This window comes from Somniosus microcephalus, chromosome 4, assembly GCF_052327205.1.
Source record: "Somniosus microcephalus isolate GS21.2 chromosome 4, FLI_Smic_1.0, whole genome shotgun sequence".
NCBI lineage: Eukaryota > Metazoa > Chordata > Chondrichthyes > Squaliformes > Somniosidae > Somniosus > Somniosus microcephalus.
In genome coordinates this window covers 270,009,012-270,029,923 of record NC_140990.1, presented here as the reverse complement: position 1 = coordinate 270,029,923, position 20,912 = coordinate 270,009,012, and the positions used below count along the sequence as shown (strand labels likewise).

Here is a 20,912-nt window from a genome sequence, read left to right as displayed (position 1 = left end):
TTTCATAGCATCAGAGTGATAGGGAGTGTGAGGGCTGCATAGTCGAATAGTTAGGTGAATGTGAGCATAGAGAGAGAGGGAATGGGTAAGGGTGCATGGATGTCAGTGTCAAGTGGGATGTGGAGGAGGAGATTGCTAAAGCTGAGTGCTGGTGAGGAGAGGCAATGGAGATCAGATTGAGAGTGATGGGAACTTCATATTCACTTTTCCAGTGTGCTGAAGGTCGTGAAATCTCTTCCTGCACTGTATCCAGGTTTTGCGGGTAGCCGATAAGGAGTTGACCTCCTCTGCCACTTGCAGCCACGCAGCCTTTGTCTGCTGGGGAGGCATCTTCCTCCCTGATGAAGGGAAGAGCACCTCCTTGTGAGCTCTTGCTCCCTCCACTAAAGCCTGCAGGGCAGCGTCATCAAAACGGGGTGCAGACCTCGGTCTTTCTCTTGCCATTCTGCTTCCAGCTCAGTGTATCAGCAAATGCCAAAAGGTTGGCAGCCTGCAGAAGAAGCAAGGCTTGTTGCAGACCCTATATACAGTAGCAATAGGACATCATATTTTGCGACTTTCTGACTGGAAATACTCATTTGCCAAGGGTTCCCACACGTTGGAAATCAGTTGGCCAATTGAGTTAAAATTGCATCAATCTCACACACCCATTTAGATTCGTGTGGGAAACATCAAATTCGGGGAACCCGACAATTCCCCGCACCTGAGTTAAAATCATCCCCTTTGTATCCTCTTCACAACTTGCTTCCCCACCTATCTTTGTATCATCAGCAAATTTGGCTACATTACACTTGGTCCCTTCATCCAAGTCATTAATATAGATTGTAAATAGTTGAGGCTCCAGCACTGATCCCTGTGGCACCCCACTAGTTACAGTTTGTCAACTGGAAAATTACCCATTTATCCCGACTCTCTGTTTTCTGTTAGTTAGTCAATCCTCTATCCATGCTAATATATTACCCCCAACCCCATGAGCTCTTATCTTGTGCAGTAACCTTTTATGTGGCACCTTATCGAATGCCTTCTGGAAATCCAAATACACGACATCTACTGGTTCTCCTTTATTCACCCTACTCGTTACATCCTCCAGCAAATTTCTCAAACATGATTTCCCTTTCATAAAACCATGCTGACTCTGCTTGTCTGTATTATAATTTTCTAAATGTCCTGCTACTGCTTCCTTAATAATGGACTCCAGCATTTTCCCAATGACTGATGTTAGGCTAACTGGTCTATAGTTTTATGCTTTCTGTCACCCTCCCTTCTTAAATAGAGGCGTTACATTTGCAGTTTTCTAATCTGCTGGGACCTCTCCAGAATCAAGGGAATTTTGGTAGATTGGTAGATTGCAACCAATGCATCCACTATCTCTGCAGCCGCTTATTTTAAGACCCTAGGATGCAGGCCATCAGGTCCAGGGGTCTTGTCCACCTTTAGTCCCATTATTTTACCGAGTGCTTTTTCTTTAGTGATAGTGATTGTTTTAAGTTCCCAACCTAGGGTCTTCCAAGAGCAAATTCTCTTACCTCAGCCTGAGCCAGGAGCAGTGTGTGAGGTGTCTGTGCTTTACGAAGGAGGTGCTCACAAAACTCTGCCACCTCTTGCAACCAGACCTGCAGGCTCACACCAGGGCAAGGACAGCACCACCAGTGGCTGTGAAGGTGACCGTGGCTCTGAATTTCCTTGCGTCAGGACATTTCCAGGCTGGAGCAGATGACATCTGTAACATCTCCCAGTTCACTGTCCACTGCTGCGTAAGAGAGGTGACAGGTGCGCTTTATGCCAGGAGAGGGGAGTTTATTATCTACTCTCTGACCATTGAGAAGCAGGCAGAGCGTGCACGTGGTTTTGCCAGGACAGTGGGCAGGGTGCCATCAACTGCACACGTGGCTTTGCGGCCGCCGCATCCAAATACTGAGATGTACCGCAACCGCAAAGGTTACTACTCGCTGAATGTGCAGTTGGTGTGCGACCATGCTCAGCACATCATGGTGGTGAATTCCCGGTATCCTGGTAGCAGTCATGATGTTTTAATTCTGCCCCAGTCTGCTGTTCCCTCAGTCTTTGAGTCACCACGACAAACCAGAGGGTGACTACTAGGCGACAAGGGCTATCCGCTGACCACCTGGCTCATGACTCCACTCCGCAACCCAACTACATGTGGGCAGCATGCGTAGAATGAGAGCCTTACCACCACATGGAATCTGATAGGGCAGGGCAGACCTTTGGCGTCCTTAAACAACGCTTCCACTGCTTGGACCGCTCTGGAGGAGCCCTGCAGAGCATGCCTCAAGATTTGTTGTGGTCTGTTGCATGCTCCGCAACCTCACCATCATGAGGGCACAGCCCTTGCCACCAGGCATACAGCGACCAGCTGAGGAGGAGGAGGAGGAAGCAGAAGAGGAGGAGCAGGAGGAATGGAGAAGAGGAGGAAGCGCAAGAGGAGGAAGCAGAAGGGAGGATGCAACACAGACAGACCCTTTAATCGACTCATCTGACTGCTATACCAGTGAATGCAACCTCAATTCCCAAATCAACAAGAGTTCCACACCTTACCTTAACTCTGTTACTGACAATCATAGCATCTTCTTGGCCAGAACATTAAACTAAAAGCCACCACAAAAGAAACATTCCAATCCAACTTTATACATCAATCCACCCAATATTACATAACAAAGTCAACTAATCACCTTGGTGCATTCCCTTAGTGCCTGTTGTCAGTGTGCCTTTGCCTGTCCCACTAGTGCTTCTACAGAGCGCTACCCCAGTGGCTGCAGCATGGCTAGTGGAATACTGCTGACTTTCAGTGGGGGAGACTGCAGATGGCCTTGCAGTATGATCTCAAGTAGCTCTGGTCCTAGAAAGCCCAGCTGCAGACTGCACCACCTCAGCATGGGGGCAGCAGTCTGGGCTGGCTGGCTGACAGGCAACATCAAGAATACTGGCGGAGTGCCAGCGGTGGGAGGACAAATGTTGTCACCCTGAGAGAGGACAGTATGTTTGTGCTCCACAGAGTCACTGCCACTCCCCCAGGGCAGTGCCTCAGCATTCCTAGCCATCTGTTGGAGGACAGATTGCTGGACTGTTGTGACACCCTGCAAGTACCTTTCCTCACTGGTAAATGCAGCCATGACGGCAGCAGTTTGAGCTTGCGTGGCAGCAAGCTGATCTTGCATGACAGAAGTCTGAGCTTCCACTGCAGCAGTCAGACATTAGGTGGCTTGTGCTTGTGCTACAATGGAAGCTGAGACATCAGCCATCAGACTTTGCATCATGGTTGGGTCCACAAGTGCGCTAATGGAGTTGGCCATCATTTCCATGCTGGAAATCATGGCCTCCAAGCTCTGCGCAAAGCCCTGTGTGAGGTTGGTGCTGGACTCCTCTATGGTCCTTGACATTGCACTCAGCTTTCTTGCAGGCCTGTCAATGCACCATGCATTTTGTTGTGCATACCATCAGCCTTCTTCTGTAAGCCGCCCCATCTAAGTCCTCATCTGAGTCCTCTGCAGCAGAACGTAGCTGACACCTCGCCCTCCGGGGAGCAGGCACCTGTGCTACCCTTTCCCCTGCCCTGGCTGTAGCCCATTCATGCCTGATGACTCACCACGTGCAGATCCTGCCTCTAAGCCACCCTCTAAAGTCTGTGCAGTGCCAGTATCTGAGCTGGTGGATATGAGTGTCAGATCGAGTGATGGTGTTTCTTCTTCATCGTCACTCTGCTCTCCCTCTTCTTCTTGTCCCACTGGCTGGGCAGGTTGGATTTCTTGGGTCTCTGAAATGAGAAAGGCACAATTGTAGGGTTGTGGTGAGGGGAGGGGGTGAAAGCAAGAGGTGCATGCTTACACCATGTGCAGCTTGTAAATCAGAAGAGATTGTAGGATGAGGGGGTAGTGGGATGTGAGAAGGAGGATTACGTATGACGATACCGGCATCTTGTATTCTTTCAGTCCTGCCACTGGTCACAGGCTCAGCAATGCCCCTCCCAATAATGGTCAGCACTATCTCCTCCGTGGGGGTAAGGTTATGCAGGCATGCCTGTCCCCTGCCGGTTAGGTGCCGGTTGTGAGCCACCTCTTCCTGCAAGAGAAAAGGAAGTTGTGCAATGTGTTTGGGTGATATGCCTGTCATGGTTGAATAGCTGACAGTGTGTGCAAGCTGTGAGAGGTGAATGTGAGGCTTGTAGCAGTGTTAAGTGTGTAAGAACATAAGAACATAAGAAATAGGAGCAGGAGTAGGCCATACGGCCCCTCGGGCCTGCTCCGCCATTCAATAGGATCATGGCTGATCCGAACTTAGACTCACGTCCACTTCCCTGCCCTCTCCCCGTAACCCCTTATTCCCTTATCAGCTAGGAAACTGTCTATCTCCATTTTAAATTTATTTAATGTCGCAGCTTCCACAACTCTGAGGTAGTAAATTCCATAGATTTACTACCCTCTGAATGAAGAAGTTTCTCCTCATCTCAGTTTTGAAAGGGCAGCCCCTTATTCTAAGATTATGCCCCCTAGTTCTAGTCTCACCCATCAGTGGAAACATCCTCACCGCATCCACCCGATCAAGCCCCCTCACAATCTTATATGTTTCGATAAGATCGCCTCTCATGCTTCTGAATTCCAATGAGTAGAGGCCCAACCTACTCAACCTTTCCTCATAATTCAACCCCTTCATCTCCGGAATCAACTGAGTGAACCTTCTCTTAACTGCCTCGAGAGCAAGTATATCTTTTCTTAAATATGGAAACCAAAACTGTATGCAGTATTCCCGGTGTGGCCTCGCCAGTACCCTGTATAACTGCAGCAAGACTTCTCTGCTTTTATGCTCCATCCCCCTTGCAATAAAAGCCAAGATTCCATTGGCCTTCCTGATCACCTGCTGTACCTGCATACTAACCTTCTGTGTTTCATGCACCAGGACCCCCAGATCCCTTTGTACTGTAACTCTTTGCAGTTTCTCTCCATTTAGATAATAACTTGCTCTTTGATTTTTTTCTGCCGAAGTGCATAACCTCACACTTTCCGACATTATATTCCATCTGCCAAATTTTTGCCCACTCACTTAGCCTGTCTATGTCATTTTGCAGGTTTTTTATGTCCTCCTCACTCACTGCTTTCCCTCCTATCTTTGTATCGTCGGCAAATTTGTATACGTTGCACTCGGTCCCTTCCTCCAAATCGTTAATATAGATTGTAAAGAGTTGGGGTCCCAGCACTGACCCCTGTGGAACACCACTAGTTACTGATTGCCAACCAGAGAATGAATCATTTATCCCAACTCTCTGTTTTCTGTTAGACAGCCAATCTTCCACCCATGCCAGTATATTGCCCCCAATCCCGTGATTTTTTATCTTGTGCAGTAATCTTTTGTGTGGCACCTTGTTAAATGCCTTTTGGAAGTCCAAATACACCACATCCACTGGTTCCCCTTTATCCACCCTGTTTGTTACGTCCTCAAAGAATTTGAGTGTGAGGGTGAGGTGAAGCTATGAATGTGGGTGTGAGTTGTGTTTGGTAGAGATTGTTGATCGGTGAGTGATGTGCATTGAGCAATGTGTGAGGTTAGTGGTGCAGTTGGTGGGATATGGCATTTGAAGATGAATTCATTGACCTTGGCCACTCGTGTGAGGTCATTAAACTTCTTCCTGCACTGCGTCCAGGTCCTCGGGACTAAACTGCTGGCATTCACCACAGCAGCTTTACACTGTTGCCTGGAGGGCCTCCTGGCCCCTGTGGAAAGAGGACCTCTCTCCTTGAATTGACTTCCTGCACCAAGGCCTCCAGTGTTGCATCGGATAACCTAGGCGCACACTTTATCCCCACTTGTGACATAATTTTTGTTTTTTATTCCTGTCAATCTCTTTCCCAGCCAGTTCAATGAGCTGCTGCAGGCAAAATGCTCCTCCCCTTTAAGAGGTGCAGACTGCCTTTAAGTAGTGCAGGCTAACTTTAAGTGGTGCTAGCCTCGCATGAATTTGGGCCACCTGCTGAGCATTCAGCCACTCAGAAGCATTTTCAGCGCTGGGCTGAATGCCGCAATCATGCTAATCAGCAGGCAGCACGAAGTTTGCGTGCTGCCTGCATTCCTTTGAACTGGCACAGTGGGGTGATGGCGTATCACAATCCCCGTACCTGTTTTCGGGGGCTAACGAATTTCTAGGCCATGATTTTATTATTCCTGATTCTTATGTCTCCCTGTATTTCTACATATATTTAATCTTTCAGTCATGGTTGAGCCCCATTGATAAAACATTCTTAATTGAAAATATGTATAAGTATCTAGACAATCTAGATTTTTTTTTGCCATACATTGTACTTGTAAATTTAATTGTGTTCTACATCAGTATTAAACCTTCCCGCCCTACTACACTTACTATATTGTCTATTATTTATGAATGAGCCATTATGCTACAATGCATAGTATCATAGTTTCTTAAAAATAAAGTCTAAATTTGTCTTCACAGGTATAGCCTTAGCACAACTTGACCGAATGAACACAACAGAGCAGGTGATTGTTAAGTGTGCATCCATCATTGGACATACTTTCACCACTAAAATGCTTCGATACATCTTACTTGAAGGTGCTGAACAAAAATTGAATCAATCACTTATATCATTGGTAGAATCGCGTACATTTGAGTGTGCATCAAGGACTGATGAAGACTTTAGATCAATGATAGAGGAAAGTCAGGAAACCCATCTCCCACAGTGTTGCTGTGTCCACACTGAAGAGTCTGATGAGCATCTACAAGAAGATAGCGATGAAAATGGTAAACTCTTGGAGATTTGTAGTTTGTAATTACTATTTATAAAGCTCTTTTATGTCTGAAACAGACCTTCTGTCTGTGAGCGTGCATGTGTAATCCAGCCCAAAAATATATGATAAAGTTAATCTTTTACACAACAAAAATGTCACAAATTCTTTTAGCCTGCAATTAATCACCAAAAAGTCCATTAATGATGAGAGATTGTGTAGAATGGGCCTATACTCTCTGGAGTTTAGAAGAATGAGAGGTGATCTCATTGAAACATACAAGATTCTGAAGGGGATTGAAAGGGTAGATGCTGAGAAGTTGTTTCCCCTGGCTGAAGTGTCAAGATAAGGGGTAGGCCATTTAAGACTGAGATGAGGAGGAATTTCTTCACTCAGAGGGTTGTGAATCTTTGGAATTGTCTGCCCCAGAGGGCTGTGAATGCTGAGTCTTTGAATATATTCAAGGCTGAGATAGATAGATTTTTGGACTCGAGGGGAATCAAGGGATATGGAGATCGGCGGGAAAGTGAAGTTGAAGTCGATGATCAGCCATGATCTTATTGAATGGCAGAGCAGGCTTGAGGGGCCATATGGCCTACTCCTGCTCTTATTTCTTATGTTCTTAATGTGCATGATTGCTGGGGGTGATTTTCTACCTGGCAGAAATTTGTATGTCAAGCAGGAAGTAGGTGTAAATGTCTTTTGTTGGATATTTATGCTGGTTCATATTTTACGACACATTTTTAACGCTGTGGTAATTCTTTTTCACTGGTGTTTCAAAAGATTTATTAATGCTGCACTTTCTGATTAATTTTGTGGTCTATGGAAGGCAAGTCAGATGTCATACTCAGACCAGAACTAAATGAAAATTTATATTCATATCATGCAAGATATAGCAATGAGTTACTATATTGCATTACTTATATGGAGGTATTTCACTAATAAAAATGAGTGGTGAATAAATACATTGCTGAACAGTGCTGTGCGTCCCATGATCTCTCTGAATATTATAGTAGAGCAGCGCATAATCCTTTATTCAAAATTGGTACACCTGAAACATTTTTGTGTAAGAATAATTGTGATTTTGCAATGAACTGTAAGCAGGAGACCTTCCCTGTGAATATGTTGTCATCGAGACCCCAGTGAAATAAGAGTACTAAGTTGGACTGAGCAGTCCAGGATTAGTGACAGTTACACCCAGAAGGATGAACAGCCATTGTACTGAACAATCCACTGACATGTAAACTGCGATGGTGGCAAAAAAGATTTTGAAAATATGAGAAGAATAAATATTTTTTATTTCAGCAACCAGATACCTATTACAGTAAATAAAATATTAATCAGAAAAATTTGAACTATCATTTTCTCTATTACAATCTGGAGTGGTTTGCGCAATTCAATGGATGATATGTATAAAACAATTAAATATAGTAGTGCAGTCATCCCACAAAATCAATTTTTTTAAAGTCTTAATTCAAAAGCAATGCTAAGCTTACCAATTTTATCCAGGTAACTTGGCCACTACTCAGGAAATTGCCTATTTATTTTTGTCCCAATTTACAATTTTTTAAACCAACTAATCAGGTAAATAAGTACAATATCTTAATTGATCTCAGTAAAAGCGTAGGATCAGCTGTAGCTGTAGCATGGCTGTCAACCTCAATACAGCTACATTTAATCCTCCTATCAAGCTGCAGTTGATATTGTTGCTCCTACAACTGGCCCCATTGTGCACATGAAGGATAAGAAACATAGAGGCTGTTTTTCCTCCACACCCCTCTCCAAAGTGTATTCTGCCTGACCTGACCTGAACCTGCTTGTATTTCTGGGTTAGGTTATTACCTTTGTCCCAAAGCTCCCCTGCTTGCACTCGGGAGGAAAGTCAATCGTAGAATGGTATCACCTATTGGAACTTACCGTTGCTTTGCAAAAGCAGTAGCCAGAAGGCCTCTATACCTAATAGTCTTCCTGATAGCCTTATGAAAAGAAGACCTTTACTTTCTGGTAGGCTGCAAAATTTGCCTCCAGGGCCTGCTTAGATCTTCCAAACTGAACAGGCACACAGACATGAGCCTGCTATCAATGGGTGTGTCTGCATTTGGCACTTCTTCAAGCAGAAACCAGGAAATTGAAGCAGAAATCATCAACCATCACTCCCATCTCGTTAGCATTGGATTATAATGTTTCTGCCTGCTCCAGGTATAAATGCTTCACCACTCCTTGGGGGAAACCTTGGAAGTCCCCAGGCAATGCAAAAGCGCGTGGGAGGGGGTGGTCACGCAGGGTAGGGGGGTGGTGGGAGGGGAGACTTGGTGTCACAAGTCTCCGTGCCTGCTCCCTGGGCACCATATTTTCAAAAATTGAAACAATTTCTACTGTGTTTGAAAATCTTTCCAATTTTTTAAAATATCAGTTTATTATCCACTACCTTCACACCAGGATCAGATATACCAGCTCTGGCAGGATTATCTATAGTTGAATCTCAATGTAATAAATGAAAGTTGAAAACAATGCCAAGTGAATTAGACCTTGCTTACTCCCCAGATACTGAATATTTGGACTTAAATGCAATCATTCCCTACAGTAGAAATGTTTCCAATTTAAAACAAATACATTTCTTTACTGAGATCAGCTGATCTTCCTAACATGTTACAGCAGCTCCTACAGCTGATCTCACAAAGACTTACACACGAACGTGAGCACCTTGCTAAATTGACTACTTTTCAACAGTTACTTCAGTGGTCAACTTAGTGAGGTTCTGCAGTATGTAGCAGTGCATTGGATGCCATTAACTTTGTCATTCTTTTCAAATATGTATGGGAACGATAAACAATGATATTCAAACCATAATGTTATAGCTTTGTATAGAATACACATGTATATGAAGAACAAAAGAAAAAGGTGATGACTCAATTCTATTTTTCAGACTTAAGAAAATTAGCAGCTCAGCTTTCAGTGGACCAGTATTTCTATGGTACCCATGTCTATGGTACCTCCATACACAGGCCTCCAGATAGCTTTAAGGGAGTTTGAATGGCTACATTCCAGAATAGAGTTTTGGAGGTTTGCTAGTATCATGCCTGTGTGCTGATGGGATTAAATAGAAATGCTCAGAATTATGCAAGTGACCTATTTCAGTGTGCCCATGGTTATTCCCGGACCTCTCTGGCATGGACATTGTTCACAAACTATTTCAGTAGATGCAAATCCTCCTTTTCAGGGCTCTGGAATGTTGGGAACACAGTGATCAAAAGGCCACCATCTGGCTTGCATGTCTGCTGTGACCCATTGGGGTCGATTTTAACTCTGGTGCAGGGAATTGTTTCTAAATGGGTGTGTGAGATTGATGCAATTTTAACTCAATTGGACAATTGATTTCCAACGTGTGGGAACCCTTGGCAAATGAGTATTTCCAGTCAGAAAGTCGCATAATATGACATCGTTATTGCTGCTGCATTTAGGGTCTGCAACAAGCCTTGCTTCTTCTGCAGGCTGCCAACATTCTGGCATTTGCTGATACACTGAGCTGGAAGCAGAATGGCAAGAGAAAGACCGAGGTCTGCACCCCGTTTTGACGACGTTGCCCTGCAGGCTTTAGTGGAGGGAGCAAGAGCTCACAAGGAGGTGCTCTTCCCTTCATCAGGGAGGAAGATGCCTCTCCAGCAGACAAAGGCTGCTTGGCTGCAAGTGGCAGAGGAGGTCAACTCCTTATCGACTACCCGCAGAACCTGGATACAGTGCAGGAAGAGATTTCATGACCTTCAGCACACTGGAAAAGTGAGTATGAAGTTCCCATCACTCTCAATCTGATCTCCATTGCCTCTCCTCACCAGCACTCAGCTTTAGTAATCTCTTCCTCCACATCCCACTTGACACTGACATCCATGCACCCTTACCCATTCCCTCTTTCTCTATGCTCACATTCACCTAACTATTCGACTATGCAGCCCTCACACTCCCTATCACTCTGATGCTATGAACACAACTGACAACAAACAGGGAGGGCCCTTGGTCTTGCCACCTCACTCCATCTTTGTCTCCTTCTAAGCATCCATGCTATGGATTCTCTACACTCACTCCTTCATTCTCACTCAAACTCCACTTGTCTCCCTCATTGCAGGAAAAGAGAGCTCACAATAAAAGAGAACGAGCGAGGACAGGAGGAGGGCCACCATCAGTAGCCCACCTCACCCCCTGGGAGGAGGCGGTCCTGGAGATCGTAGGACTGGAGGATGAGGCGCAAGTGGGGGACGGACAGACGGGTGCATCACAGAAAGCTGGTGACAGAATAGTTTTCCATCTCTCTCATTGACATTGCATGAGTCGCTGATAATGATTCTAAAGCTATAACAGATGGACCTATGATCATCTGTGTTGTGTCTGTGTATAATGAGACACAGACTGCAGGAGAAACGGTACAACAGGTGTTTACTCAACGTGGCTCATAGTGGAACTGCCTGTACAGATTACTACTGAGTGCTATATACACGTGTGGTCACTGCCGGTACTACAGTATACATGAGCTGTAAAAAGTAGTTCCCCCCTTAAAGGTATATACATTACAATTCCTCCCCTTTTAGATTAACAGGCCTAGAAATTCAGTCGCGTTTGCGCCCACTTATTGGCTAAAGAGTGGTTTGCGGCGGAAGTTTTTTAGCGCCCGAAATTCAGTTGGTCCCTAACATCGGCGTTAGCCGGTAGCGCTGCACCGGCACCGATGACGTCATCGGTGTGCGCAGCGCCCCGGCTTCAATGCGATTCCGTGCCGACCGCCAAATTCAGTTGCGGCCGCCTTGCCCGTGGCGGCCGCAAACAGCGTTTGAAAAACGGTGCCTTGCAGCTCCGAGAGGCCGGCGCATAAAGGTGGACGGGCGGTCGGCCGCTTTCCCGGCGGCCGCCTGGCCGCACCTCCCTCCCCGGACTCCTGCACCACCCCCCCGCGGCATTGGTGTCTGACTCCCGCGAGCCCGGCACTTCTCCGTGGTGCCGGGCACATTTGCCGGGGGAATCCAGCGGCGATCTCACGGCTGCAGGCAGCTCCTCCTTAAGAGAAGGAGGAGGCCTGCAGTACCCCAGCCTGCCGCACCGCATCGGGTGCCGCAATTGGCTTTCCTCGCCCCAAGCGAGGCGGACAAACCCTGCAATAGTGCCCGCCTCCGTCTTGGGGCGCCGCAACTGAATTTCAGGCGGGCGCTACGGGAATCCGGGCGAGCGCTAAATTTCGGGCGCTAAAGACCTGGCGGGGCCTTACTGAATTTCTAGGCCACAGTACCATAACACTCATTTAACAATTAAATATGAAACTAATTACAATTAACACTTTTAACATGCAACATTAGCTGAAAATAGTCTATTTATATATTCAGTCTTTGGGGAGGCTTCCTGATCCTTTCTGGATAGCGCCTTTCCCGAGTGTCTTTCTCTTGGTGCGGAGGCGATTCTGGCCCCCTGTCATCGGTTGGTTCATCAGCTTCCGATGCTACTGTTTCTGGGGTAGATGCGACCTGTACGTCGGGTTCATCACCAGGTACGTATGGGCGAGGCATGGGGGTGACTTGTTCCTGTGACTCTAGGATCTGGTCAGCATGGCATCTCACGATGCTCTCCCCAACGTCCACTGTGTACATTAGTGGGCCCTGCCGTGTGCATATCGTTCCTGGCTGCCATTTTTCTGTTCGGTAGTCGCGGGCCAAGACTGGTTGCCCTACATTGAAGCTCCTTGTTGGCTTCTCATGGATGTGCTGGAATTGCTTACTCTCAACATCTCTTCGTACGTTTGGTCTGAGCAAATCCAGGCGAGATCTTAACCTTCGGTTAAAGAACATCATGGCTGGGGCCTGGTTGGTGACTGCATGTGTCACATTCCGATAGGCGAACAGGAAATTGTCCACCTTGTGCTGCAGCGGAATGTTGTCATTGTACATAGCCTTTATTGCCTTCTTAAAGGTTTGTACAAACCTCTCAGCCAATCCATTTGTGGCTGGATGATATGGGGTGGATGTGTAATGCCTTACCCCATTCTTTTTCAAGAACCTCCAGAACTCTTCGGACACAAACTGTGGTCCGTTGTCAGAGCAAATCTGTTCTGGCAAGCCATTCCTGGCAAAAATGGTCCGTAGGACTGCAATAGTTTTCTCCGTGGTGGAGGACATTTTGATGACCTCAGACCATTTCGAGTGCGCATCCACGGCTATTAAAAACATTGAGTCCATGAATGGACCAGCAAAATCAATATGCACCCGTTGCCATGGAGATGAGGGCCACTCCCATGGGTGTAGAGGGGCCTGTCGTGGTGCATTTTGGACTTTCTGGCATCCTGAGCAGCTCTTGGTCAGGTCCTCGATTTGTTTATCGATTCCCGGCCACCACACATAAGCCCTGGCTAGGCTTTTCATTTTTACCCCTCCCAGATGACCCTCATGAAGCTCATTGAGCACTCTATCCCTTAACTTGGGTGGAATTACCACTCGGGATCCACACATCAATGTCCCCTGGCACACTGACAGCTGTTCTCTCCTTGTCGAGAATGCTGGCAACAGTGAGTCGCCATGTGCTGGCCATCCCTTCACCATCAAATCATATACCCGAGACAGTGTCGGGTCATTTCGGGTTTCCTTTTCGATACAAGCGTTAGTTACCGGTAGGTATTCAACTATAGTCGAATGGAATATTTCGACAGGATCCACTGCTGGTGCTTCCTCCGCAGTAGGCAGTGGCAGGCGTGATAGCCCATCAGCATTTCCATGCTGTTTCGTGCCCTTATATTCAATCTGATAGTGGTGCGCCCCTAGAAAAAGTGACCATCTTTGTAGTCGTTGTGCAGTCATCACCGGAACGCCCTTCTTCGGATTAAAAATGGAGACAAGAGGCTGGTGATCAGTCAGCAGGGTGAGTTCTGCCCGTGCAGATAGTGATTGAACTTTTTCACTCCCCACACTAGGCTGAGGGCCTCCCTGTCAATCTGGGTGTAGTTACGCTCGGCTGAGGTTAGTGATCGTGACGCAAAGGCTATTGGCCTCTCTGAGCCTTCCGAGAATTTGTGCGACAGCACCGCTCCAATGCCGTAGGGTGACGCATCACATGCCAGCCGAATTGGTAATGCCGGGTTGTAATGGGCCAATACCTCTTTTGATGTGATTAGTGTTTTGCTCTTCTGGAAAGCTCGTCTACATTCGTCACTCCACTTCCATGGCACCCCAGTTTGCAGTAAGGTGTTCAGTGGGTGTAGAATTGTAGACAAATTTGGCAAGAACTTACGGTAGTAGTTTACCAGCCCGAGGAACGACCTCAGTTGTGACACATTTTCCGGTGCTGGAGCGTTGACTACTGCCTCAATCTTCTCTGGGGACTTATGTAACCCCTCTTTATCGATAACGTGGCCACAATACGAGATCTGTTTTCTAAAAAACTCGCATTTGGGGCGGTTAGCTCGGAGCCCATATTCCTGCAATCTAGTGAGCACCTGCTCCAGGTTGGCAAGGTGATCACTGTCATTTTCGCCCGTGACCAGGATGTCGTCCAAATAACACTGGGTCCCTGGGATCCCTTGCAGGACTTGTTCCATTGCTCTCTGCCAAATAGCCGGAGCTGATGCTACCCCGAACACCAGCCGGTTGTATTGGTAGAGACCTTTATGGGTGTTGATTTTGAGGTATATTTTTGATGCTTCTTCTACCTCCATTTGCAGATACGCCTGGGCCAGATCAATCTTAGTGAAGCGTTTCCCTCCAGATAGCGAGGCGAAAATATCTTCAATCTGCGGAAGTGGATATTGTACGGTGTGAAGGACCGGGTTCACTGTTACCTTAAAGTCCCCACAGATGCGAACCTTCCTTGGTTCCCCAGGCGTGCTGCTCAACGACTTTTTCATCACAGGGACGATGGGTGTAGCCCACTCGCTCCAGTCTACCTTGGACAGTACACCTGAACGTTCCAGACTCTCCAGCTCTGCTTCGACGGCTGGGCAGATAGCATAAGGTACCGGTCTGGCCTTAAAAAATTTGGGGCTTGCGTTTTCTTCAATTTGAATCGTCACTGTCATGCCTTTTAGTGTTCTGAGTCCTTGCTGGAACACTTCTTTTGCGTCAGTTAGGACCTTTGACAGTCGCCCAGGTGTGACGTCGTCATCCTTTTTGTCAGCCACAGTCAGTGCCTGTATGGAATGCCAATCCAGTTGTATTTTCCGGATCCATTCACGTCCCAGTAATGGTGGTCCTCCATCTTGCAATACATACAGGTCTAGTTTTGGTGTTTCCTTACCGTTATATATAACGTTCACCCTTATTTTTCCTTTGGGGTAGACTTTTTGCCCCGTGTACGTCTTCAAAATAATTTTTGTGTCTCTCAAGGGTATGTGTGAGAATAGCCGCTCGTAGTCCCGTCAGTTTATGACTGTTAGGGCTGATCCTGTGTCCAATTCCATCTTTACCTGGACTCCTGCTATCTTGAGAGTGACCCAAATGGTTCGGTGATCCTCCGTTGTGATCACATTATGTAGTTTCAGACAACTCAGTTCCCTGTTTTCGGAGTCATTATCACTCTTTTGTTCATCTGAACTATTCTCCGTCATCTTATGTACCTTCTTGTACTTTCCTTTGGTCGGTGTCTTATTGCTGGTTTTCTTTCCCGACCTGCAGACTCGTGCTATGTGTCCTACTTTTCCACACTGTCTGCACACTTTGTCTTTGAACCAGTAATCATTCTGGTCGTGTGTTGTTCTGCTGCAGCGATAGCACTTCTCTGTTCCATATGACATTTCGTTTGTGCCATATTCTTGCGGTCTCTGTTGTATCTCTGCAGCGCCCCGTGCTGCTGCTTCATATGATACCGCAATGCTGAAAGCCTTTTCCAACGTAAGGTCCTTTTCAGATAAAAGCCGTTTCTGGGTTCCTTCACTTTGAAGCCCACACACAAACTTGTCCCTTAAGGTATCTGCCAGTCCCGCTCCAAACTGGCAGTGTTTCGATAGTTTGTGCAGTTCTGTTAAACAATTAGCATTGCTTTCATCCTTATGCTGGTTCCGTTTGTGAAACTGGAATCTTTCTGCTATCAGCAGCGGTGTGGGGTTTAAATGTTCCTTTAGTATCGTTACTATATCTTCGAAACTCTTTTCCATTGGCTTCATTGGGGTTACTAGATTTCGTAATAAACCATACGTCTTTGCACCCATTAAATTTAACAATACCGACGCTTTCTTGTCATCTGACACCTCATTTGCCTTGCAGTACACCTCTATTCGTTCGACATATGTAGTCCAATCTTCGACTTCATTGTCAAATGCGGTAATACTGCCACTCTTCGGCATTTTGGGTGTGGTTTAAAATGGCGTCTCGCAATGGCTTAAAATGGCATCTCCCGCGCTTTCCTTCCTCACTCGCTGCTGCCAACGCCGCTCCCGGCGGCTCTCGTGGCAATGGCGGCGCCCTGTAGGTTTCGCGCGCTTCTCCTGCGCTGCTGCCAACGCCACTCTCGGCGGTCCTCATGGCAATGGTGGCGCCTCGCGGGTTTCTGCGCATCTCTCTCTACCTCTCTTCGACGCTGCTCGGCCCCTGAACACCGGCTGCACCCTATGCGCTCTGCCCTCTCTCTCCCCCGTCGACGCTGCTCGGCCCTTCGCTGTGCCACTCGGTCGGGCTCTAGCCCGCCGCTGTCCGGGAAGGGTCTGCGCACTACCTGTTGCCAGCCCGTTTCGCTGGACCACCTCGACTGGAAAGCCAAGCCTGGCTCTCGACAGCCTCCCCCGCAATTCTCGAGTCTCTGCTGGATGACTGGGCGGTTGCCCGTGGTCGACGCCCGAGTCTCTGGCCTTGACCTCCAATCCACTGATCCCCAGGAACGAATCCCCGGGAGGCGATGCAGAGTTGCAGGTAGGTTCGAACTTGCCTTGTTGCCAATGTTGTGTCTGTGTATAATGAGACACAGACTGCAGGAGAAATGGTACAACAGGTGTTTACTCAACGTGGCTCACAGTGGAACTGCCTGTACAGATTACTACTCAGTGCTATATACAGGTGTGGTCACTGCCGGTACTACAGTATAGATGAGCTGTCAAAAGTAGTTCCCCCCTTAAAGGTATATACATTACAATCTGCAATATGCATTGTGCATGTAACCTTGACCTCACATCTGTAACTCTTTCCTTCACTCCCCCACAGGACCATCGAGAGCCCTCGTCCCCACTGTCCAGGAGGAAGAGCCTGAGCTTCCAGACTCCTCAGAGGAATCTGCAATCTTTGAGGGCGCAGCGTCAGCAGAATTCAGCGCACCCAGCACCAGAGCAGACACTCACACCTCGGTGGGACCTTCGGGACATAGAGTAGTGTTGTCACCTGGTGTATCACAGCTCACAAGTGAGCATCAGCAGGTTGTGGAGACAGGGACAGCAGTGGAGAGTGCTAGTCGGAGGGCGCAGGACTCTGCCAGCTCGGCTTAGCTGCATGTCGACCCTCTGCCTCTGGGTCCATCCATAAGATCAGCGGGGCTGGAACTCCAGGAACAGATGCAGGAGTCTCTGGCAGGTTTTGTCTCCAGGGTCAATGTGAGTGTGGAGTGAATGGAGGAGTCCATAGCGGACATGAGCAGAGCCTTTGTGGAGTCATTGGCGCATGAACGCATCACCATGGAAAGGATGGCAACATCCATGGAGGAGATAAGTCGGCAGGGTATGGAAAACATGGTCATTGTTCAGAATAGAATGACGTCTCTTGAGGAGCGATGGGCATCTATTGAACATAGAAACCAGACATTCATGGAAGTCCTTCTGAGTAGGACTGCCATTGCAGATACGGGTCCCCATGGCCCCTGATGTGCAGCAAGGTGTTCTCAAGCCACTTCCAAGCGCTGGCCCCTTCTGGCCTCTGCAGCTTCAGGTGGGTGAGCAGCAGCCTGGCACTCCTGTTGCTGCTGCTGTTGTTCCTGGTTCTGCTGGTGCCGTGGTTGGTGTTCGAGCTCATCTAATGCCCAGAAGGGAAGGAAATAAATGGCTCCCATGCTTCTGGTATATGCCTCCATTGAGGAAGCGCTGAGTGCAGGTGGCGAGCGGGGTTTCCCAGGATGTCACACTGGAGATGTGTGTGAGGCTCCAACCTTCCACAGGTGTGGTTAAGCCTGGTAAAAGTTGCCCCAGGCCTGAAACAACAAAGTCCTGCCACCTGCAAATGATGACTGATCAAATCTCCTCTTTAATGGTTGACCTGCAGCTGATAGTCAGCAAGCCAATAGTGCTCACGCCAGGTTTCACAGGCGTGATCCCCACCAGGCGTCTTTTACGTGGGAAAAGGGTTAGATATGCAAGGGCCTGTTAAAATGGGATTATAAAGGCCAATTATTGCTGATTAAGGGCCTTAAAGACCAGTCTCGCCTGTTGGAGGCGGGACTGATTCGGGACCATCAGACACGCCTGGGTTAAAATTGCTCGGGGTCGGGAACCAGGCGGGGGGGGGTCCTGACCCCCAGTTTTTGCGATTTTCACCCCCCACATACTTCAAAGCCCGCCTCATGGCTGAGTTAAAATTGACCCCATTATCTGCCAGTGCAGATCCTTCTGGATATTTGAAGTAACCTAGAGTAGGTTCCAGTGAGGATCAGATAAAGTCAACAAGTCCTCCTGCTGCTCAGTTGCACATTATACATGTCCCTCTCTAGGTGGGTACTATTCAATGGCTCCAAGTAACTATTCCTTGCCATGGGTGCATCCAGAAACTGCAGCTACATGAACAGTTGAGACAGAAAATGTGTGCCAAGGCTGTGGCTGTGAAGTGAGGCCTAGGGCCCTGAAGGAGCAACAAATTGCATCCTAGACTGGAATACACCTCTAACCCAAGCCAGATAATCTTGTTCCTATCAGAATGAGTGTGGAACAGCAGCCTCGACTGCTATTTCTGACAAAATTATCAAGGAAGGGGTAACAGGGCACTTAGAAAATCATAATATGATTAGGCAGAGTCAACATGGTTTTATGAAAGGGAAATTGTGTGTAACAAATTTATTAGCGTTTTTAGAGGATGTAACTAGCAGGGTAGATAAAGGGGAATCAGTGGATGTAGTATATTTGGATTTCCAAAAGGCATTCAATAACGTGCCACATATAAGGTTGCTACCCAGGATAAGGGCTCTTGAGGTTGGGGGTAATATATTAGCATGGGTAGAGGATTGGTTAATGAACAGAAAACAGAGAGTAGGGATAAATGGGTTATTTTCCGGTTGGCAGGCTATAACTAGCGGGGTGCTGCAAGGATCAGTGCTTGGGGCTCAGCTATTTACAATTTATATTAATGACTTAGATGAAGGGATCAAGTACAATGTAGCCAAGTTTGTTGACGATACAAAGCTAGGTTGGAAAGTAAGTTGTGAGGAGGACACAAAGAGCCTGCAAAGGGATATAGACAGGTTAAGTGAGTGGGCAATAGGTGGAAAATGGGGTATAAAGTGGGTAAATGTGAGGTTATTCAATTTGGTAGGAAGAATAGAAAAACAGAATATTTTTTAAATGGTGAGAAACTATTAAATGTTGGTGTTCAGAGAGACTTAGGTGTCCTCGTACAGAAAACACAGAGAGTGAGCCTGCAGGTACAGCAAGCAATTAGGAAGGCATATGGCATGTTGGCCTTTATTGCAAGGGGTTTGGAGTACAAGAGTAAGGAAGTCTTACTACAATTGCACAGGGCTTTGGTGAGACCACACCTGGAGTACTGTGCACAGTTTTTGTCTCCTTATCCAAGGAAGGACATACTTGCCTTCGAGGCAGTGCAACGAAGGTTCACTAGATTGATCCCTGGGATGAGAAGGTTGTCCTATGAGGAGAGATTGAGTAGATTGGGCCTATGCTCTCTGGTGTTTAGGAGAATGAGAGGTGATCTCATTGAAACATATAAGATACTGAGGGAGATTGACAGGGTCGATGCTGAGAGGTTGTTTCCCCTGGCTGAAGAGTCTAGAACTAGGGAGCATAGTCTCAGGATAAGGGGTCGGTCATTTAAGACTGAGATGAGGAGGAATTTCTTCACTCAGAGGGTCGTGAATCTTTGGAATTCTCTACCCCAAAGGGCTGTGGATGCTGAGTTGTTGAGTATATTCAAGGCTGAGATACATAGATTTTTGGACTCTAGGAGGATCAAGGGATATGGGGATCGAGCGGGAAAGTGGAGTTGAGGTTGAAGATCAGCCATGATCTTATTCAATGGCGGAGCAGGCTCGAAGGGCAGTATGGCCTACTCCTGCTCTTAATTCTTATGTTCTTAAAACAAAGACGAAGGGGCCCAAAAATTGAATCTGTGTCTTTAAAGATTGATTAGATAAGATTTTAAAAATCTACATATGCTAGAAATTTGAAACAAAAACAAACAGCTCAATCAGCATCTATGAAAATAAATATTTTTTTCGGGACCAGTATTATTTAGAACTAGAGATTGAATAAAGCACCTCAATTAGTAAGAACACAAGATATCCAAGTACTTAAAAGTTACTGGTTAAATAAACTTACTTTCTTAGATTTGGCACGCTGTCTTTGCACCACTCTTACTCTGCTCTTTCACAAATACACCACCCACTAACCCTCGTCTTTCAGCGGATATTCCTGCCTCTGCCCACACTTTTTATTCATCTAATTTATTTATGACATAGATGCCGCTCAATTTCCCTTGCTTTGATTGGTCAGCTCTGCCATCACTCATCAGTCACTCTGGTTTGACGACATGGTGGGCGGCGCCTCCAGCATGTCACGACTAAGGTTGTTGAAACGTCAGCCGCACCTGCGAAAACTAATTATAGTTCAACGATAGGCACTGAGGGAAGTAAGACCTTTTTGAGGGTGATTCAGTCAAGGGTGTATGAAGGAAGGTAGCTGAGACTGTCACTGCAACTTACAGTAGCCCAAGAACTGTCATTCAGTGCACCAAGAGGTTCAGTGACTTCATAAGGTTGCCATGGTAACTCAAGGCACTCTTGCCAATCCACATCCTGTACTACTAATTGAGCTTTCAATTGCCTCCTTTCCTCTTGTACTCTATCTCTATCATTACGTAGGTGTCAAGGAAACTCACTTATGCAAAGTGCAAACTCTAAAAATGCAAAGCACCATCTTAACTCACAACCACTCTGTTAATTCACGTAAGGTGCAAAATTCAGATCTGTAGCACCCATTTTTTGGATGCTTTGAGTGCCCTTAG

The 20,912-nt window shown here is 46.9% G+C and overlaps 1 protein-coding gene across 1 annotated transcript in view; it reads left to right on the top strand.

The window, feature by feature from the left end:
* The window catches only part of LOC147120452 (adenylate cyclase type 10-like), a 231,646-nt gene that overhangs the window by 11,069 nt on the left and 199,665 nt on the right, over positions 1-20,912 (top strand). Inside the window, exon 2 of the mRNA XM_085984226.1 lies at positions 6,458-6,763. Within this exon, the coding sequence (XP_085840352.1) occupies positions 6,458-6,763 (306 nt within the window). The remainder of the gene's footprint in view (positions 1-6,457; positions 6,764-20,912) is intronic.